Here is a 22282-nt window from a genome sequence, read left to right on the forward strand (position 1 = left end):
TTTATGACTGTATCAGATGGACTGAATAAATTAAGGTAAAAATCATGTTTGTATGTTCATTAAATGTTGTTGTAGTTTGTAGTTTGTACATTCATGTTTCTGAACGAGGAACGTCAGTCAAGAAGAATAATGGAGAAACTATTGTCTTGTCTTCTGTGGAAGATCGAAGATCGAAGAGTACATGATCATTTCTTTCGCATATTTGGCTACAAATCCATTGATTTGTGGTAAAAATTAATATCTTTACATTACAATACCGTTCAAGAGCTTTTACGTTACAACGTTTATTCATTTCTAACAAGTGCTTTTAGTTTCCCAGTGTCGCGTGATAGGAGATTCTAACGCTAGATAAATGACCGCAATAGAGCCCTTGCGCGAAATAGATCCCCTTCCTAGCCGTAAAATGTGTAACTTTATAAAAGTAGTAGTTTATGAAGAAATACTATAACTTTTGCTCATCAGCTTCGAAACGGTTGTATGTGAAACGAAGTACAATAAAACTATTGCTATTAAGTTTCAATCTGGAACGATCTCACTACATGCTTCCGACACTTGTGCAACAACACGGGAGAGCACGCATCACTGATATGATAGATATGCATTTATAAAGAGAGAGTGAGAGAGATTTTTTTAATGATTTGTTTTCTTTAATTTAGATAAAAGATACTACTTCTAGACTGAGGTGCTATCTTATCCCGCAAGATTCCTGCTTTTTATCTATTAATTTCATCTCCTTTTTTCCCTGCTATTCATTTCGTCTCGCCTTGGTGCAATCACTTACGAAACTGTTCTTATTTTAGCCACCGACAGCTTGTGCCTTTTACATTTTTTTCTCTCTCTCGCATTTGCTAACAAATCAGTGGATTTCTACTAATATCTTACACCATTTCATCTTACACCGAACCTATTTTACATCCTACGGGGGGTAAATAATGCTACACAACACTGATTCCGCTTCACAACAAGGCCTATATAAAGGAGTCTCTAAAGCTGTGAGTGTGCGCCTAGGGCTGCAGGGTACGAAAGAAAACAAACTTTTCCACGAAAAGGAATGCGTGCGACGCCGTATCGGTTTTCTCGTCTGTTTTACAGTCTCTCTCTACAGTTCGCTTGTCAATTAGTTTAAATGTCTCTTTTCACAGACTTTTTAAAAACTCTTCGCTTGTAGCTAAAACTCCCCCAACTCAACCTTTGCTGTGTGTGTGCAGTTTGAGTTTGATATAAATAATGCTGATCGATAGAAACAAATATAGAGAAACAGGGAATATCGAAGATATACAAAGTCTACAATCTCATAAAAGCTCGTTTGGAGAAAGTCGATTTTTTGTTTAAAACGGTACAATAGTACGCATTCCACTTTGACTAAGTATAGCAGTTCCACAAAGCAGTGCACAAAAGGTTCACAAACATGGTCGATGCGTTTGTTAAAATAGATGCTCAGAGTAAGGAGTGGTAAAAGGTCGCCCTGCCCCTATCTGTCGGGGTTCGCTGTCTAACGCTAACTGTTTAAAATCTCATCTGCATCGCACGTAATTTGTGGAGGTTTTCTCGAAAGGTTGGTAAAAATGGTAATTCTCCTAAACGGTGTTGTGTTTTGATTGTATGAGCAGCGATATGCTGAGCGGTACCCGGTAGTACGATAAAAAAGTATCACTTTGAGGAGGACGTCGTCCGCTGTGTCTCGCTGTTCGGCGTGTACGGCGGCGGCGGCGGCGGCGTTGGCGCCTCCCATTGGAGGGGTGAGTAGTGGTTAGAGTTAGTACTTCAAACGACCATCGGCCGTCGCTAGAGAGGCATGCCGTGACATCGGTACCGGTGACGGTGGGCCGGACGAGTTGCGGCTGTCGGGCTGCAGGAGCGGCACGCCCGCCGCCGTCAGACGAGTCTTTGAGTCATTCTCCTGAAACCGTTCCATAATTTTGGCCACTATCATCGACGGTGGAATGTGTGGATTACCTGTCGGGGGCGGGAAAGGGCGTGATCGGTTAAAGAAATGTTCAAGTTTGCTTTTGGTGTGTTTACCAATCAAATCAATCAACACACAAATGCAATATTTAAAAATCATAATGTTGCGAAACACGAAACTCAGGCGAAACGAAGTACACAAAAATAATGGTAAGTATGTATAGATATTCGAAAGAGTGTATTATAAATATTATAAACATCAAACATTATTAACAGGCAAACCTTACTACATTATGAACGTATCGTTTCTACATTAAAATCTAATAAAGAACAAAAAACGACAAAGCTTAATGTATGTTACATGTTAGCTATTGTACTATAAATGTGAAATGTTTATTAAATTGAAAAAGTGTCAATCATGCAGTTAATAAACTAAGAACAAATAAAAACAAATGCACCCGAAATGAACAACACGAACAGCAGCACAAAGAACATTCGAAAACAAGCAGACATAATAAACACACACTATAGTGGAAATGGTTGTTTACCACAAGTTTGACACTGTAACTCCTTGTTGCTAGCCACCTTATTTTCGTATCCTCCACGCAATGAACTACTGCGCCCCCTTTTCGTCCGTTGTTAATCGTATGCACAACATGTCGTGTAGTGTACATTAAGTAGGTGCTAATAGACTAGACTAGCGTTAGAGAGACAGGACGGGACAGGTAAGTGTGTGCGTGTCTGTTTGATGATTGTGCGCACAGTTGTGCAGTGAGCGAGACGACGAGATGGACACACGAAAGTACGATTGTAACAACCCGCCTGGATGGATGATGGACACCGCAGCAACGATCCCTTGGCTATATGATGAGGATGAATGCGTATGCTTACGGGTGGCATATCCCTCCACCATTACCACCACCACCATGGAGTGAACTTTGTGAGCATGGGTCGGTTTTTTTACATGGGTCGCGACTGAAAGCGCTGCAGAATGTGCAGCTTTTCGTAATCGGCTAAATAGACGAACGCGACACCAACACCACGGCACGGGGATGGAAGAAAGAATCGAAATCGAAGGAAACGATGTAGTTTTACACATGTGAGTCACCTTTGCCTGTTGTCTATGACCGGTAACGGTGGGTGAAAAAGCATTGACTGTACCCCTACACCACCCTGTCACCATGCACCGGCGCTTGTTGTGGGCGCGCAGTTATGAATCGTTTGATGTTGTGTCCCGGTGGACCGGCAAACTTACCTACAAGCCCCCGATAGCCTAGCACGCTGTTCTCGTGGATGTGCATCGACAGCTGCTGCTGGCGCAGGAACGCTTCCGTATCGACGCCACGCACTTGGGAGGGTTTTAAAAACCTGCAAACAAAAAAGGTGAAACCCGTTAGCGTTCCGAGGGATAAAACAGCTGCCACGCAAAAAGGCAACCCGTACCGTTTGGGTATTTTCGCCAACACGTCCGTACTGTGCGGGGCGGGCCCAAAGCCCAGATTGAGCAGTATCTTCTCCGGGTCCGGTTTGCGCGCGTTCAGCAAACTCTCCACGCTGGAGCATCGGCTCGAGTCGGATTGCAGCGAGCTGTCCTTCACCAGCATCGTGCTGCGCCGCCTCGGGGACGATTGCTGCTGGTGCAGCGGTTGCTGCTGCTGGTGGAGCTGGTGTTGCGACGGGTGGTCCTGCTGAATGCTGAGCTTGCTCGACGTGCGCGGTATCGGACTGACCGGCACGGAGCGGGTGAGATTGCTGACGCTTCCATGCTCGTTAATGCTCGAGCTCGTGTTGAGCGATGACGGATTCGGGCAGCTGTTGTTGCACTCGCTGATCGCGAACGAATCGTCGTCGTCGTTCATTTCGCTGAAGCTGCGCCCAATCTCCATCAGATTGTAGCGCCGGGCAGTGGCGCGCGGATTCTCACTCGAGCTGCGCCCGATCCGCCCAATGCCCATGCGGTGCGTCTTCGGCTTCGGCGGGTTCAGGTACGCATCGTACCCGTAGCCCGGCAGGACGGACGCACCGTCGAGTATGTTTTCCTTCTCCTCCTCGTCCTCCTCGCTGATCATGCCCGGGATGAGCTCGTCCGACTTGGGGAACGATTCGTCGAAGGAAAACTCGTACGGATCGGTCGGATCCACATCGACGACGCTGACCTCCAGCGGTTCGTGATGCTGCGGCGATACGGATCGCTCGTGCTCCGATTCACTCGCCGGCGGTTCCAGCTCACCCTCGAAGCCACTCTCAACGGGGTTTGGCTCATCCGCACCCGACTGGACGGGCTGTGCTTCGTGGGCCTTTCGAGCGTCGGCGCTTTCCCGACTACCGCCGCTCAGCATGTTGCGAATGTCCAGATTTTTCGCCTTCATCAAACCGTACTTGGCTTTGTTCATGTTCAGCTTGTCATAGAACTCGTTTATTTTGCTCTTTCCCACCACGAAGGGTGAAGGCGCGGCTGTGACTTCTCCCTTCTCCGTACTGTGCCGGCCATGCTCGACATGTTCCGGATTTCCCATCTCAGCCACACCTTCTCCTGCTGTCGTCGTCGTCGTCGTCGGCGGACTCTGCTCGAGATTCGATCCGGATCGATTGAACTTTCCGAGCAGCGATTTTTTCGACAAAAAGTTCCGAATCGACAGCCCGGACGGTGCTGCTCCTTCGCTTACTGGCATCTGTTTCGCACCCTCGTCCGGCTTGATCGCTTTCGGTGTGCTGGTGGCAAGAGAACTGATTGGTGGCTCCGAAGGAAGGCCATGGTTAGTGGTGCTGCTTGTACTGCTGTGCTTGTTCTGGTCGCTATCGATAAGTACGCGGTCCGGTTGGTCGCTTTGCTGCTGCTGATGCTCGTATGCGAATGCTTGCCGCTCCTCTTCGCTGTCCGTTTCGAGCGGTTCACCGGTTTCGGTGGCACCCGTCCAGCCGCGGTCAGGCCGATCGTGTCCTTCTGTTTGTGGCACCGTTCCCGCCGCTAGCTGATCGGACCGGGTGTAGTTGGACACGTACGCCGACGGATCATTGTCCTGTCCTGTGGCGATCTGTGCATCGGAACCGGTCGATTGCTCTCCCGCACCGGCACCGGACGGTATCTGTATCGAATCGACCCATTTCTGTACCGAGGCCGGGCTTTTCTTTCGCATTTCATCGACGATATCGTTCAGCCAGTAGCGTACCCGGGATCGAACTGGAAACAAGCGGGAAGAAAGTAACGATTAGTAAGGGTGTTTTGAACAGTGCCGTTTGACACATTTCATATTGAGTTGTACAGAAGAAAATTAACCGTGCAACCGGTGGAAAAAGTGAGGCTGAAACATCGACAAACACACGCACAAAAACGGAGTGTACAGAGAAGCTAAAAGAGGAGGAGGGCATACAGGTGCGAAGAAGGGTGAAACCGATCGTAATGATGAGCTAAAGAGTGAAAACAATTAGTGCCATTATAGGGTAACTTTTTTTCTCTACATTTTGTACTCAAACATAGTTAAAAAAGGATAAATTAAATAAGAACAAATATAGGTACGGAAACAGTAGGAGTGTTCTCTTCATGCTGCGTGACAGAGATCGAGGAGTTGAAGGCTACAAATGGAACACACAAAGAGGTTCTGTTTCTTGCTAAGAAAGGATGTGAAAAGTGAAGTTGTTCTTTTCATTTTTAAGCAATGGAATAGGTTCAACATCTTTAGTAATAAATTAAAGAACTAAAAACAATCAACACAACTCATCGTTTTATCAAAACAGCTACCAACGTGCGACGTTTCATGACGACTGTTAAACGTGGCTTTTAGACAAAACTGTATATTATAACTGAATTTTTGATAAGTTTCCACTGCCTAAATGTCAATATTATACCACTCCAGCCCACTTGGAATAAATGTCCATAATATACATACACATATCCATAGTTCGATGGATTTCAACAAGTCTCTTAACGCATAAACGCAATCTGAAACACATTTTCGTAACGATTTGTTAAACCCCCTTTTAGCTCCAACTCACTTATGTGGCGGGATCGGATTCGATGCAACTGTGACGTTCGTTCCTCCCCATTTTTGCCTTCCCTGTCCGTGTCCAGGTATCGCAACAGATGCTCAATTTCCATTCTTTCCAAAAATATCACTTCAAACATGGTGGTGTCACACACAAACACACTTCGCCTTCCACGCTACGAAATTCACACGCAAGGAACGTTTCGCGCAAATGCAGCGCAACGATCTGCTCGCAAACGGTGCCAAACACGTACTGCCACCGGACAATCCGATCGCGCCGTGTTGGGGTTGGCCGTGATCACGCACCACACGGCTGCTGCTGCTGCTGTGTGTTGGTGTGTTAGGCGCCTTGAGCAAAGGAGGCAAACAACATGTTTGCGCATGGATCAACGTATTCGGACCGCATCCTCCGTCCGTGTCGCGGGTTAGTGGGTTTGTATGGCATTTGAAGGGAAAGAGAGAGAGAGAGAGAGGCAGGGGGATATGCCTCCACCGGTCCGAGATCCACCACCCCCTGCCTTTTCTAGCTTATCAGGACCATTTATAGAGCCAGTTCATGCGTACGTACACTGCACACGGAAGCCCAACGGAGGGTAAAAGTTAAAAGGGGGTGGTGGGTATGTGTAACAAGGTAGTCGAGGGCACTGTTTCAGTTCGGGCAGTTCTGTCAAGAAATGTCGCGCCGGTCGCGATCAGTGATACGGAAAGGTGCAATCGTATTTATCTGGCAGGGTGTGTTTGCGCGGAAGGGCGAACAAATATGATAGAGGAAATTTTGTAAATTGCATCCTAAAGCGGAGGAACGTGGGGGAGGAAGAGAAAGGCAATAAAAATTCTCCCGTATCGGACGTGTTTGCTTTAAAACCGTGAATAACCGGAATAATTAAACAACACGTGCTTTGAGTCATCGGTTTGTTTTAGCACAGTTTTGGGTGTAATTAACCGAAGTGAAGACGCATGCATATTTGGAAACTTAAAAGTTCAATGAATCGTGTAAATTATACCCGGCGGATTATAGCAAAGAAAGAACGAATACTAAGCACGATCAGACAGCGTGTCACTGGAGGAGACTGGACCATACAGAGGGCATACGACAAATTAATCGTACAGGAATGTGTACAAATATTTCTAAAAGATTACATCGCAACTTAAACAGTCTTTTGTGGGTGTGTGAGTTTGTGTCGGTCGCGATTCGCGATTTGCTACTTTATAGATCATTCGTACCGGCGGGAGAGGAGACGGGAAGCCAGACCTGCCGTAACTGATAATAGTAAAAGTGCACAGAAACACGAGCCTGCACAATGTGCTCGGAGGACTGCTGTGTTCCTGTCCGAAGCTTCCTCTCTATCGCTTCCATCGCTTCACATGCGGTCAGCAGGCCGTACGCTGCCCATCTCAGGTTGCAGAGCCGTGTCAATGCCGGGCAGAGTTGTTGTTGATGAGCTGTTTTGCTCATATGTACTGAGTTTGTTTGACTCATTGTCAACACATTTCTGCGCTGAACGGCTGCGGGCCACCCGGGACCAATTCGTACACGGTCAAGCGCAGGGAAAGGTTTCAGAGGTATGGGGTAAAGGAAAAATATTGTTCATCCTATTCTACACCGGTTGGGAAGGTGATGTTGTGGAATCGCACTTGCATGTGCTTTTTCTCATGCCGCACGCCATGTGCGGGGTGCGTAGTTTTGGCGAGGGGCGCCAGTGTGGAACGACAACAATATTGGGTGGATTTTCATTTCAAGCAGCCGCAAACCAGAAAAGGCAACGTGCCGGACGGGGTAGCGCGTTTGCTCAACTCGTTTCACATGCAGCGTGTGTGTGTGTGGGTGTGTTGAGTGCGATGGTAAATATTTACTACATTTTGGAAGCGTTGGAAGAGAAGAGAAGAAAATGGAAAATTATAATTTAAACGAAACGTTTGAAGATAACAAATAAAAACAACAAATCAGAGAAGGAAAAAGAGATCGCGATAGAGAGGAGTAGAAGGAATAGCAACATTACACTCGAGTCAGCCGTATGTAATGTTGTTTCCTTTGGCACAAGTGTATACAGCTAATACATTCAGGTGCTTCTAGGCAAGGACAAACCGTTAGCGGGTCCGCGAGCCGAGCCGGAACATTCTGCACCGGCCAGTTCCACGCTGCCTTCCGCTGCCCCGCACTGAACGAACGGTGCTTGGTGTTCTGTTTCTGCTGCAAATACGCCCTCTTCTTCCACCAGCAGCTGCTGTTCCGCCAGATCGCATTGTTGTTGCTGCTGCTGCTCCGAACGGAGATGCTGCCGGTGTTGTTGTTGCTGTTCGTTATGACGGTCCATCGCTAACTGCGCGGTTGCCAAGGTTACGAGAAACGGGTGTGGAGAAAAGTTCACACAATGAATAGTGGACCGAGTTGGTTCCCCCTCTAAGTACACACACACAAACACTCAGATCAGCTACGGGGGGGAAAAACACGATAGAAACACCTCGAGCCCATCGCAGCGGGACACAACATTAGTAAGGGCATGTGTTGTACGTGATGTGTGACCTTCCGAAAGGGTGAGACATCATACGTGTTAGCATCGCACTGATATTCCATAAATCTCAATCGATATGCAGCTGTACCGGACACCGTATACAGGTAGGAGATGGCACCAGATTCGTCACGGCCAAAGATATCCTTGGGCCCCAGGTACACCGACCGTATCCTTCTCTTGCGCGAGGTTCCGCGATGAGTCAGCAGTTTCTTGTTGCGTTGCGTGGGTGAAGGGGAAAAGTGGAGATAAATATCTTACCTCTTTACGGTTTGACGGGTTGCCTCTGCTTCATGTACGCACTGGTGCGTGGGACGGATTTGGAACACTAGCCCCAACAAATGGTGTCGATCACGATTGGTTGTGATGAACGCACAGGCTCCAGCTGCTGGATGATCGAGGAGTTGATGATCCCGCAAAAAGAACAAAACCACACTGTTTGCTGTTTGCTAGATTACTTCCGCAAATGATGCTGCTCCCATTGCCTTGGAACGCTCCCTAGGCCCCCCTCCCCGTGTAGGTGTGCGTTGACACCACGGAACAGCTTTTCGATGGTTTGGGCCCGCAAAAGCGTCCTCCAATAGGCACGAAACTTTTCCACCTCAATATAACTCACGGCTCACGACGGGCTGCAATAAAATTTACACCTTCGCGTTCGGCAAAACACGCGAACAAATTAAACCGAAAAAACAACAAGAAACGAAAATTAACACCTACGAAACCCATAAAGTGTAGCCAAACAACAGCACCGTTCCGTACTCGCACTGCCTGGCATGACGTTCGCCGTTTGACAGTTCGCTTGGCAGCTGATTTGTGTTGTTGCTGCGGCACAGTGGGATGCCGCCGATGAAATCGTAAAGATGTTTTTTTTTAAATTATTATTCGTTTTATAAATTCAATTCTGGAGAGTGCATTAATTTTGCCTCTTTTTGAGCACTTAGATGGGAACATTTCTCAGCTATATTTTTTAAACAGCTGTTGCCGAGAATACTTTTTACTGTACCGGTTCCGGAACTGGAACAGGTTAGCAATTCGTGCTTTTAAGACAGTTCCAGGTTCAGTTTTTAGAATGGAATATTAAACAGAACCATTTTTTTTATCGATAAGGGTTTGGGATGTGGCTTCAATTACAGGAGCGATGTGGCGTTAGGATGAATTCCAGAACTTGTATAAATTCAGGATCAGTTCTAGGACAGTTAATGATTCGGGATCAGTTTCTAGATTGTTTTGGTACGGTATCAGTTGCATGATTATTATCGATTGTAGTGTTGCGACCTGATTGCATCCAGTATTGCTTCAGTTTCAGGGTCGGTATTCATATCGAACCCATCGGATATCATATCAGTATCATGGTCCGCTGGGTTCAGGTTTTAGGACCAGTATTTGCTTAAATCAGTTCTGGAGCTGATATGAAATCGAGATCTATTGCTGGACCCATAAACGTCAGAACTTATACTGAACTGGCTTCCAGAACAATTCCTAGACTCATCTTAGTTCAGGATCAGCACTAGAATCGGTGTGGATTCATGATCAATTACAATACCGATATGAGTCTAGGATCGCTTCTAGGAACTAACTGGGTTCACGATCAGTTCCAGTATGTTCCGGCATGAACAGAATCAGTTCCCGGATTGACATGGGTTCGAGATCAATTGTAGGTACTCGTATGACTTTAAGTTTAGTTCCAATTACACTACAAGTTTTGGGTCAAATATCGGTTCAGGATCTCCAGCACTGTTCCAGGACCGGCATAGGTTGAGGACCATTTCAATAGTCGTCATTGGTTCGAGGTCAGTTATAAGATAAGTGTGGAGTCAGGATGTATTGATTAGTGACCTAGGCATTACGGAATAGACTTATCTTTTTATATTTTATAGCTTATTATTTATTGAGTGTGTTCAGCCTTGTTAACTACTGATCAGCTTGTTAACTACTGATATATTCTTACATTCAACAATCAAACATCTAGAAAATTTTTCCAAGATTCCACGTGGAGAGTTGACTAACAATATGTTTATATCGTACTAACAACTAAAAGTGTTGTCTCAATGCAGCACAAACTGATCAATAGTGGTCCCTGTCATGGCAAGTATTTTCTCCGGCGTACAGGATGTAGCTGTAAAAATGGAATAGTTAAGCTGAGAACTTCCTGGACATAATCCAGATCGTAACCATTATCACTTACCGAGCTCTAGCCACTCAATCGGCAATCCAGCATCGCGCCGTGCAGAAGCCAGGGCATACCGCAGAGCGAACTGCACAGCAACTGCCAGATTGTACGCCGGTTCTCCCGTTGTCTTCGATCGAAGTACACCCGCCGGGTTCGAGCTCTTCTGCAGCAACCGTACGCGCATATCTACCGGAATGTCACGCGCACTCGGCGGCTTGTAGTTCCACGTGCGGTAGTTGCTAAGCGCTCCCGTACTCCGATCGTACCGCAGCTCCTCGAGCAGATGAAACCCGATCGCCATCACAAAAGCTCCCTCAATCTGTCCAATGTCAAGCAACGGGTTCATGCTCTCGCCCGTATCCTCCAGAATGTCCACACGCTGCAGCTGTACCTGCCCGGTAAGTACGTCCACCTCTAGCTCGACTGCACACAGTGCCCACACGGTGTATCCACGTAGATCCGTCTGCTTGGCGTTGTAAGAAGCGGTCAGATCTATCCGTCGCTGGTAGCACATTTGCACGATCGCTTCCCATGGAGCGGTTCGATTATCTTCCCGCACGGGACGAATGCGTTCGAGCAGAGTTTCACAGGCACGCCGGGCCGAGTACGCCACTAGATCCGTACTGATACTACTGCCTTCAACGAATGCGTTCGGGCTGCCAACAGAGGTATGTGGCTTCACCGTAATTAGTGCCAAAGGAATACCGAACGTGTGTGCCACCACCTGTGCAACCTTTGTGTTTATGCCCTGCCCTATCTCTGGTGCTCCGATCGTAACAGCCACACTTCCATCCACGTGGTAGATTGATACCCAAGCATTCATACCTCCGTAATAGCTAATTGGATGAGCCAAAGGAACGATCGCAATTCCTCGCTTTTTCCAACGATTCGTCTCGTTGAAACGATCGACAGCTGCTTTACGCTCCTTGAAGTCCACCTGCTCATAGAATGCTGGCAGTAAGGTGGCCATACTGCTGCCTGGTTCCATGTTGGCAAGCCGAACTGTGAGAGGATCGAGCCCAGTAACGAACGCCACATGCTCCATGATCGTTTCGATGGTTGAGATCGCCTCGGCTGTACCGGGTGATCGTAACCAGGTGGTGCTAGGTGAGTCAGAAAATGTACCACGTAACAGTTGTCGCCAGCTGTCATCACTGTAGCAGTTGCGGAATGCACCGCGGAATACAAACGCCATCGCTTCGTACTGGGACACACCTTCGTCTTCGTAGTAGGTGTTGGAAAGCCGAACGATGCGTCCATCGGTAGGCCTTACATCTACCTCATACTGGCACTGACCTCCGTTACGTTTACCGATTGCCTGCATCGTAGTCTCGAACGGTAATACCATCCGAACCGGACGTCGGGTAAGATAGGCGCCTAGAGCACACGCACTGGCGACCCATGCTCCGCGGGACAGTTTCGCACCAAACGATCCACCTACAGGGTGTACAATAACTCGTACATTACACTGGCGCCAGTTGAGTGACTTTGCGATCGCGTTTTGGACCATGTGGCTCGATTGGGTAGCACTATACACATCCATCCCGGTTCCGTTCTCCGATGGGATGCAAAGACAAGTCTGAGGCTCTAGCGTGAAGTGTGCTTGACTGCGAAAGTGACACTTGCCCGTAACCTTCACGGTGTTGAGAGTACTGCCCGCCCGGTTGTACGATCGACCCACTACGTCCGGTTCTAGCGTCAGGATACGATGGCTTGAAGTGCCATGGGCGAGCACATCATCCACGGTGGGAAGTATCGGCTCATCATTGGACTCTCCGTAAGTCATCTTCACCATCGTTGCTGCTTCTGTAGCACACTCGAACGACTCGGCCACCACAATACCAACCGGCTGACCATGGTACAGTACGTTACCACTACACAGAATCTCCTCGGGCACATCCCGAAATGGGTAAGCCGTGTTGAAACCTCCAACAAGTGAGGCGAAATTATTCTTCCCAGGGATATCTTTGGCAGAATAGAATGCCACTACACCCGGCATTGCGAGAGCGGGCGATGGATCAATTGAAACAATCTGTCGATGCACTACGTTTGCCAGTACGAAGGCGGCGTGCAGCTCGTCCGGACGACTTGGAAGATCGTTGACGTAGATCGCTTCACCGGCCGTCTGGTGGAAGGCTTCCAACTTGGGCAGTGCTTGCGTAAGCGGCCAGTTTGAGGGATACGTATCGAAGGACTGAGCGCCGCTGGAAATGGGACGCTGTATTTTCGATCCACCCGAGCGGACTATCGGGTTGGCTACGCGACGATCACGTGGCGCAATATGAAGGACGAAACGGTACAGTAAGCCGACTGCTACCTGTCGACGATATGATGCATCTGCGGCTGGTTCCGTTTGTCCACCGGCTAGCTCGGCGTTCAGTACGGCAAGTGTTTCCTGCAGCATCACGTTGTTGAACGGGTTCTTGCCCGCGAGGTACTGCTCCGTGCGGGTTGCGCGAGAAAACTGTGGTGAAGAAGATAAGGAGATCAAGAGTTACAATGAGACTTGTAATATACGACCTTGGAGAAGACGAATTTTACTTATATCTATATTCGATTTCTTCTTAGTTGGATCTCCGAATACAAGATCACAGACATATCTTAGACAGTACGGTGATCAAAGGAGGCCTTATTTCAATAGTCTTGGATATTCCATAGCAACACATTGATCTTGTTGCCCTAATGTTATTGTATCTGTAAACTGTAGTTCCCTTTAAGGTTCTCCTTATAGAGACTTCACATCTCTCTAAGATCAATCGCTCCGGTAATCCGGAAAATGGCAATCGATGTTCATAACGTTAGTTGCTTAGCTGAAACTTCTTATCACAAGTTATACAATATTTTCTGATTTTCTGAAAACATTGGTGCATGGTAGATATAAAGTCTCAACGGCCTCAAGCAAAGTAAATGTGTGTGGGCAAAAAAAAAAGTAAAAAGCAGTGGGAACATCACATCTCATGTGCAACATCTAGCATAACTCACTGCAAAGCAAACCAAAGCTTCCGATGTATTTGGAAAATACATCAAATCTGGTAAAATAAGACATAACGTTCATCGCGTGATCTATCAACCAAAACCGAATGAATAAAACAAATCGTTCTCGGTTCAATCTGTTACCAGAGCTTCTTTTACGATTCCTTTCACTTACTACAACAGGCGCGAATGGCATCAAACAACACCAGCAAAACCATACCCACCTTCGGTCCGATGCCGCCGAAGCAAAGACACGCTTGCTCGACGTTAATTTTGCGTGCGCACAGGCGCAACAGAAAGGCGGCGTTGACATGGGCGCTCGCGTTCTGCGCCCTTGCCGCTACCTTGTACGAGCGAAACACGCACCGGTCCGAGTCGAGCGGAGGAAGCGTTATGTTCAGCAGCACTCGTCTGTGCATATTGTAGCTGAGAAACTGGCCGGGCAGCAGCTTTTCCATCGCACCGCTGGGGGAAGCTGCAAAGAAAAGGAGTAGCAAAAAAGTGAACACCGTGAAAGAGGAGTTGCCTGATTGTTTTTCCCTCTTCTAGCTTACCAATCGTCATCTCGACTCCGATCGCTTCGAACAAAACGAACAGATCGGATGGAAACTCGGGATGGCGATGTTTGAGCGTTAGATTCCCGGCGATCGTCCCGACGTGCCGCACTGCGGGATGTGCGACCTCTTCCACATGACGTGCCAGCTCGCCACAGTACGTAAAGCGCCGATCGGCTTTGGCCGCCTCTCGCAATATCTCAATCAGTTCACTGAGCGTCACATTCGCACCGACGATCACCGAACTTCCGATCCAGTAGTTGCGCAGCTCCTCCACGTGGCGCACATCGATGAACACTCGCAAGTCTGCGGCCCTCCGGTACACACCGTGACCCGTGTTGCCCGCCACCAGCATGTACGTCCCAGGGCTCACGTCCTCCTCTCGCAGGATGTCAAATATTTCGTCCACTGTGCGCACTCGAAACCACCGACGATCTTGATTGCTGAACTGCAGCTCAATCGTCTCATCGGAGCAACCCTTGGCTGAACATTCCCGCTCACAACCGACACAGCTCGTCCGGGGCAGATCTTCGATGTCTGAGGCACAGGTGATGCCCATAGCCCGTCGAGCTAGCCTATCCTCAGGCGGTGCATCGATGGCGAATGACTTGAACGCATCCAGAATCGGTCGATAGCCGGTACAGCGACAGATGTTTCCTGCCAGTGCCTTCTCCACATCTTCCATCGTGACGCTGCCATTGTTCGCCTCCAGCAGGCTGTACATGCTCATCACCATGCCGGGCGAACAGTACCCGCACTGTGTGCCGTTGAACTGTGCCAATCGCTCCTGCACCGGATGGTATCCGGTCGCCTTCGACCCAATGCCTTCCACCGTAAGAATGTCCATGCCATGGCAGGAGAATACCGAAAACAGACACTAAAAGAAACGGAAACCAATCAGAACTAGCACAAACACACACCGACCTAGAATGCCGACTGAAGAATTGAAGCACCACTGACCGAGTTCACTGAGAAGGTGATGCGTTGCTTGGTAACCGGATGTGTGTCGACCACGTTCACGATGCACACGCCACAGCCCCCCTCGAGACACATAAACTTGGTGCCCGTCAGGTGTGCCTTGGTGCGTATGAAGCGATTCAGCGACGCATCGATCGGCAGCTTGTCCGGGGTAACTGACCACGACAAGGGGAAAAGGGAAAGGAAAGGCACGAAACATCAGTTTTGAGCATAAAAACAACCGAATTTCGCTTTTCGTACCCTGGTACAGCTTCCCGTTGATGGTGAACTTCACGCGCATGGTGACGCACTGACGACGACGTGGCTATGCGCAGGTTTCACACGGAGTACGCAATTCAAGCGCAAATCCAACACTGACGGGAGAAGACTGCGCACCAACGGTCAGTAGGCTCCAAACGGCAACACGATTGCACGCATCACCGAGCTCACGAAGACTTGGGAAATGAACGGGACTAGTTGTCCTTACACGTTCACTCAACGTGGGGTGTATGTGAAGACGACTGGGAAAGTGAAAGCTTAGAACATTATATAGAGCAAAGCCCTACATGCGCGTGTGAGGTTTTAAATGTGCGCATAGAGCATGATGAGTCCGTTGTTGTTTTTTTTTTGTTCCACCATGAAGCTACCGTTTGAAAGCTATTCGGTGGCGCACGATCGGTACGATCGCCACGCGAATCCGTTCGATGGCGCACGGTCGGTTGGGTTCGAAGATTTGGAAAAGTAGCGTGCCAGTTCCCCGGTTGCCGCGAACGAGTGCACAACGTTTTTTCCTGAGGCTGAGAGTGATCAGTACACTTGGTACTTGCTTATATTACGCCCATAGGCTAGCGTGCGTCCGTGCGTGCGTCCCGTGGCGGGAAAAATCAATATGGACGACGTGGTGCGCTTCACAATCAACGGCAGGCAGTACACGGGTAAGGGAAGCGAAGTGGACGTGTGATCGAATTTCAAATGGGCGTGATTTGATCTGCAGCACTGCACGCCTTTGGAATGTCGGAATGTGTGAGCCGGACTGTTGGGAAATGTGATAATGGTGTCGAGAAGACTTATGAGTTTTCGGCAGTGAAGTAATGAAGTGCAACGATGGTAGTTTTGGAAGGAAACAAACTGTTCAAGCTTTAGATGTATGTGTATTTTTGGATGCATCTTGGTGATTATTTCGACGTTGAGAGCTTCAATATTAAAGCAGGCAGAGTGATTAGATGTAAAAGTCGTAGCGAAAGCGTTGTCGAGTGAAAGAGAAACCTATACGTACGAGTGGTTAATAGAGCAATCTGTAGCTTAATACCCACATTCAAAGGATGTTTCCAACATGTGATGTGCTGTTCATGATGGCTGCGCGTACATTATCATTGTTGGAAGCATTCGCATAATTTCTTGCTTGAATGAAGCTGAATAATCGATCGTTGAAGGTTACTACAATGTTAACGTATACCATCGGAGCGCTTAATCGGCGGTATTTGTTAAATGGGGCTTTAAAAATCACCTACTCGCCTCGCAAACCCACAAACCGTAACGGTTGGCTCGTGTCTGGCCGTAAAAGTTGAATATTTCTTGACCATAAAATCAACAGCACTGACGCCTGAAAGGGGAATTTACTTTTCTTTTTTTTTACGATCATTACGGTGCTCTTTATTGGATCCAAAGACCGAGTTGAAGGGCTATATGTTTGATTATTGAACTATTTCTTGCTTTGGCTATCTCGTTCTAGTACGCGCCACGACCGTTCCGGTGGACACATCGCTAAACACGTTCATCCGCGATCATGCCCATCTGAAAGGGACCAAGTTCATGTGCCGCGAGGGTGGATGTGGCGCCTGTGTCGTTACCGTGTCGGACTATCATCCGGCCACGCGCGAACGTCGTTCGTGGGCAGCAAATTCGGTAACTAGTTTGATCTGCTTGAATGCCATCAAGCGTAACGTTATAATTCTATGAATTTACGTATCTCCTAAAAGTGCCTAGTATCGGTGTTCTCCTGCGATGGAAAGGATATTGTCACAATTGAGGGAATCGGTGGGCACAGGAAAGGTTCCTACCATCCCATCCAGCGCCGGCTGGCAGAATACGGTGGCTCACAGTGTGGATACTGTTCTCCGGGCATGGTGATGAGCATGTACAGCTTGCTTGCCTCCCGAAAGCACGGCCAACAGCAGCAAGCTGAGGAAGGAACAGTTGAGCCTGCGCTGACAGCGGCACAGATCGAACAGGCCTTCGATGGGAACGTCTGTCGGTGTACCGGTTACCGTCCGATCCTGGATGCTTTCAAATCGTTCGCAAACGATCAAGATCAAGAGCCACCGATTGTGGACATTGAGGATTTGGTGGGCAGCACGCCAACGGCTGGAGCTACGGGAAAGGGTTCTGTCTCACCATCAAAATGTCTCAAGTTTGCCGATGGACGAAAGTGGTTTAAAGTGTTGACGCTCTCGGAAGCCTTCGATGTGCTGCAGACGATCGCCAACAGCGAACCGTACACCTTCGTCAGCGGGAATACCGCGCATGGAGTGTATAGACGTTCCGATCGGTTGAAGGTGTTCATAGACGTAAGCGCAGTAGAGGAGCTTCATCGGCACTCGGTTGATCAAGATCTTGTGGTGGGAGCTGGCCTACGTTTGACCGAGTTTATTGCACTGCTAGAGCAAACGGCGGAAGCACATCTAAACTTTACTTACTGCATACCGATGGCAAAGCACATCAGAAAGGTGGCTAATCTGCCCGTGCGCAATGTCGGTACGATCGGGGGTAATCTGATGATCAAGCATCAACATCCAGAGTTTCCTTCGGATTTATTTCTACTACTAGAAACTGTAGGCGCCAAGCTGACTGTTCGTAAGTATCCCGAGATAATGCTTCATATTTAGACTCTCAATGTCCTTATTCCCTTGTTTTTCTACCCTTTTTAGTGTCCTCCACTGACAGTGATCCTCTCGTCGTATCACCACTCGAATTCCTGAAGCTCAACTTGCACAAATGCATCCTAACATCCGTCCGACTTCCACCCCACGATCACGTTAGCACGACGTTACGATCGTACAAAATTATGCCCGTTGCCCAGAACTCCCGAGCCTACGTGAATGCCGGCTTCCTGCTACAACTGTGTCCCGATCGCAAGCTCTGTACCTCCATCCGCATCTGCTACGGTGGCATCAATCCTGCCTTTGAGCATGCGCAACAAACGGAAAGCTTCCTCTCCGGCAAGCCCCTCTTCCTTGACAGCACACTCTCCCAGGCGTTGAAAGTCCTCGAGCGTGAGCTAAAACCCGACTGGATACTTCCCGATGCATCTCCAACCTATCGCAAACAGCTCGCTCTTGCCGCCTTCTATCGCTTTGCGCTCAGTGTGCATCCCTCCGTTGGTCGAACGTATCGCAGCGGTATGGAACCGATCGAGCGGCCGCTCGTTTCAAGCGGTCGGCAAACGTACGACACCTACCAGAAACGGTGGCCACTCACCCAAAGCATACCGAAGCTGGAAGGGTTGGCGCAGTGTTCCGGTGAGGCGGAGTACATTAACGATATGCCGGTACTGCCGAACGAACTGCACGGTGCGCTGGTACTCTCGAACGAGATCCGGGGAAAGATCGTGACGATTGATGCATCTGAAGCGCTTGCTCTGCCCGGAGTGAGGGCGTTCTTCTGCGCGCAAGATGTTCCAGGATTCAACAACTTTATGCCACTGGAGATGGGTTCCCCGGAGGTGGAGGAGATCTTCTGCAGCGGGGAGATACAGTTCGCCGGACAGGTTGTTGGGATGATCTGTGCAGATAGTTTCGAGCTGGCCAATGCTGCCGTGGCGAAGGTTCGGATTGAGTATAAACCGGCCAGCAATAGGATCATTCTGCCGACCGTGCAGGACGTGGTGGACGCACTGGACTATAGTCGCGTGAGCGATCAACCATACGATCGGCACGGTGCACGGTATCATCTTGCCAAGGAAGGTCCGTACAGCGTCAGTGGCCGGTTCGATCTGCGCGGTCAGTACCATGGTCAGCTCGAGACGCAGATCGCCCTTTGCGTGCCGCACGCCGACTCGATGGACGTGTACTGTGCGACCCAGTGGCTGGATCACGTGCAGATCGCCGTCTCACAAGCGCTGCAGGTTCGTGAAAGCTCACTAAACCTTAGCGTTCGGCGCGTTGGAGGTGCGTACGGTGCAAAGCTAACGCGAGCGACTCAGATCGCCTGTGCCTGTGCAGTGGCCGCCTACCGAACTGGGGTCCCCGTTCGGATGATCCTACCGCTCGAGACGTCAATGTCCGGTTCGGGCAAGCGGTGCGGAAGTGTCAGCGAGTATGAGGTGTCGTTTGACGCGAGCGGACGCATCATCCGGCTGTCGCACACCTTCATACACGATGCTGGGGCCACGCTGAACGTGATGCTCGGCGCGATAACGAGCGATATGTTTAAAAACTGCTACCGAACGGACTACTGGAAGCTGCGCACAAAGATCGCTCGCACGGACGCTCCACCAAACACGTGGGCCCGGGCTCCGGGCTCGTCCGAAGGTATCGCAATGGCGGAAAACATCATGGAGCACATTGCGCACCAGACAGGGCTGGATGCGGTGGACGTGCGGATGGCAAACATTTCGCGCGAGAACAAGATGCACACACTGCTGCCACGCTTCCGGCGTCAGGTGGAGTACGACGAGCGTAGGCGACAGATTGACCAATTCAATGGGGAAAATCGGTGGCGCAAGCGGGGTATCGCGATCATGCCCATGCAGTACCCGCTGGAGCTGAACTCGATGAAGAAAGCGATGCTGTCGGTGTACAGTGACGATGGTACGGTGACGATCGTGCACGGCGGCATCGAGATGGGACAGGGCATTAACACGAAGGTAGCGCAGGTGGCGGCCCATCTGCTGGGCATACCGATCGAGAAGATTGTCGTACAGCCGACGGACAGTTTGCTGAATGCCAACTCGAACGGTTCCCAGCATACGCAGGCAACGGATAGTGTCGCTTTCGTAAGTTTCCAGAAATGGATTTTCGTGTGGAATTGTGATTTTTATTTATGACACTTTTCTTCCACAGGCCGTCAAACGATGTTGCGAGATGCTGCTCGAACGACTCCGTCCTTACCGTACACTGCTACGGCGCACTAGCTGGGAAGAGATGGTACGCAATGCCGCCATGGACGACGTGGATATGCAGGTGTCGTTTTACGCCACTCCGACCGATATGCGCACTTACACCATCTGGGGACTGGCATGTGGTGAGATTGAGCTGGATGTACTCACCGGGCAGGTGCTTGTACGGCGAGTAGACATACTGGAGGATGTAGGCGAAAGCATAAACCCCGGCATCGATGTTGGCCAAATCGAGGGTGCGTTCGTGATGGGGTTGGGCTACTACCTGACCGAAGCGCTGGTGTATGATCCGAAAAATGGTGCGCTGGTGAACGATCGTACCTGGAACTACAAGATGCCGGGCCATCGGGACATTCCCGTTGACTTCCGTGTGTCGTTTTTGAGTAAAAGCTCCAACGCTGGTGGCGTCCTGCGCTCCAAGGCCACCGGAGAGCCGGCCTTTTCGCTAAGTCCGGTGATCGTTTACGCCGTGCGGAATGCTTTGCGGGCGGCAAGACGAGATGCAGGCCTACCGGACATTTGGTTGCATATGGGTTAGTACATATTGTGGGTTTTTTGCTATTGTGTATTTAATTACAATCTTCATTCTTGGTTTTCAATTACTTGTAGGTAGTGGCATGACGCCGGAGAAAATATTTGCCCTGTTGGAGAGTTCCATCGATCAGTACAAATACGAATGAAGTGCAAGGTACTATAATCTTGTAGGGCAGCATCGTGGCTTCATTGGCGACTGCTGTACATATAAAACACTGTAAAAATCTGTGGCATACTTTCTAATTACTATGTATAATCAACCCAAAGTATAATATATCGTTTGCTATATCAAACGGCGCAAATAAAGTACACTAAGATCTGAAAATAATGATCTTCTTCTTCTTTTGGCACAACAACCGCTGCCGGTCAAGGCCTGCCTGTACCCACTAGTGAAGTGGGCTTGACTTTCAGTGACTTTTTGATACCTTAGCAGGAAAGTCAGTCCTACGTATGGAGGCACGGTCTATTCGGAGCTTGAATCCATGACGGGCATGTTGTTAAGTCGTTCGAGTTGACGATTGTACCACCAGATCGGCCCAAATAATGATATTTCTGATTAAACGAAGAAATAAAGAGAATTGAATTGTTTGACAATACTTTCTAACTTTATAAAGTTCCGAAAATATTTGCAATTCATTTTTTAAGGTTTAAATAGGCAAAAGTGTCCTTCCTATTTCATTAGTCGAGAGATAAAATTATAAATGATCATGCTTCAGATGAAACAGAGAAAGCAATCAGATTTCAAAAAATGGTACTTACAGTGTTTTTTATGTGTTTCCAGAGTTTTGGTACCCTTTCTTGACTGTTTCTTATGGGAAGTGATTTTTATGTGATTTCCGAACAAGAATGAGGATTTTTTAGTGTTTTAGTGTCTCTCAAAAAAATGTGTCTCTCAAAAAAATGTGTCGTAGAGTCCATTTCCCGTCGTATATAAGTCACTTTCACTATAAAAGAGTCAAGTTAGCTGTCAAACGCCAAGCCAAGTGTGAGAAATCGTAGTATCCTAAAAAAACATACGAAAAGGAGGACCCATCAAGAACTTATGGAATTCGCACCGGGCGATCGTTCTCTTATCATTCCGACCGCCGATGTGAACACTTGTCATTGTATCGAAATAAAGTTGGTGTACGACTAAGAAACCAACATGTATGAATTAGAAAAACGCTACTTTGTTTCTTGTCGGAAAACTAACATTAGACTATTGAATTATCGTACCAAGAGCATGGCGATTACTCTTAGTCTTTCCCTCCATTGCAGGCCTTCTTCTTCTTCTTCTTTGGCACAACAACCGTTGTCGGTCAAAGCCTGCATGTACCCCCACAAGTGAAGTGAGCTTGGCTTTCTTTGACTTATTGTTACCTTAGAAGGATAGTCAGTCCTACATATGGGGACACGGTCTATTCGGGGCTTGAACCCATGACGGGCATATTGTTAAGTCGTACGAGTTGACGACTGTACCACCAGACTGGTAACTGGGGTGGTACGGGGAACTGGTACGCTGCTTTTCCAAATCTTCGAACCCAACCGACCGTGCGCCTTCGAACGGATTCGCGTGGCGATCGTACCGATCGTGCGCCACC

At 48.7% G+C, this 22282-nt stretch overlaps 3 protein-coding genes across 6 annotated transcripts; 1 reads left to right on the plus strand and 2 right to left on the minus strand.

Annotated features, from left to right (window-relative positions):
* Nucleotides 1-259: 259 nt before the first annotated feature.
* LOC120948735 (uncharacterized) lies at nt 260-9196 on the minus strand. 4 transcript variants are annotated; one of them, XR_007451792.1, is made up of 6 exons: nt 8660-9196; nt 7975-8209; nt 3349-5086; nt 3161-3273; nt 2454-2918; nt 1844-1956 (listed from the first exon to the last, which is right to left on the minus strand). XR_007451792.1 is itself a non-coding variant. In XM_049605068.1 (5 exons), the coding sequence occupies exons 2-5, from the start codon at nt 8201-8203 to the stop codon at nt 1757-1759; spliced, it is 2280 nt and encodes a 759-aa protein (XP_049461025.1). In that variant the 5' UTR covers nt 8204-8209; nt 8660-9195; the 3' UTR covers nt 260-1756. The 4 variants fall into 4 exon arrangements, 3 of the variants coding, with proteins under 3 accessions (XP_049461025.1, XP_040221348.2, XP_040221347.2); XM_049605068.1 differs by lacking the exon at nt 2454-2918 and having other exon boundaries at nt 260-1956; nt 8660-9195; XM_040365414.2 differs by lacking the exons at nt 2454-2918; nt 7975-8209 and having other exon boundaries at nt 260-1956; nt 8660-9195.
* Nucleotides 9197-10224: 1028 nt separating this feature from the next.
* On the minus strand, nt 10225-15242 carry LOC120951441 (uncharacterized). Its single transcript, XM_049610937.1, has 5 exons — nt 15056-15242; nt 14096-14972; nt 13766-14016; nt 10584-13032; nt 10225-10514 (listed from the first exon to the last, which is right to left on the minus strand). The coding sequence occupies exons 1-5, from the start codon at nt 15146-15148 to the stop codon at nt 10444-10446; spliced, it is 3741 nt and encodes a 1246-aa protein (XP_049466894.1). The 5' UTR covers nt 15149-15242; the 3' UTR covers nt 10225-10443.
* A 574-nt stretch (nt 15243-15816) lies between these two features.
* On the plus strand, nt 15817-21588 carry LOC120951442 (xanthine dehydrogenase-like). The gene is made up of 6 exons (XM_040370182.2): nt 15817-15987; nt 16785-16957; nt 17032-17905; nt 17980-20045; nt 20113-20701; nt 20778-21588. The coding sequence occupies exons 1-6, from the start codon at nt 15942-15944 to the stop codon at nt 20846-20848; spliced, it is 3819 nt and encodes a 1272-aa protein (XP_040226116.2). The 5' UTR covers nt 15817-15941; the 3' UTR covers nt 20849-21588.
* Nucleotides 21589-22282: the final 694 nt, after the last annotated feature.

Source organism: Anopheles coluzzii, chromosome 2 (genome assembly GCF_943734685.1).
Source record: "Anopheles coluzzii chromosome 2, AcolN3, whole genome shotgun sequence".
Classification (NCBI taxonomy): domain Eukaryota; kingdom Metazoa; phylum Arthropoda; class Insecta; order Diptera; family Culicidae; genus Anopheles; species Anopheles coluzzii.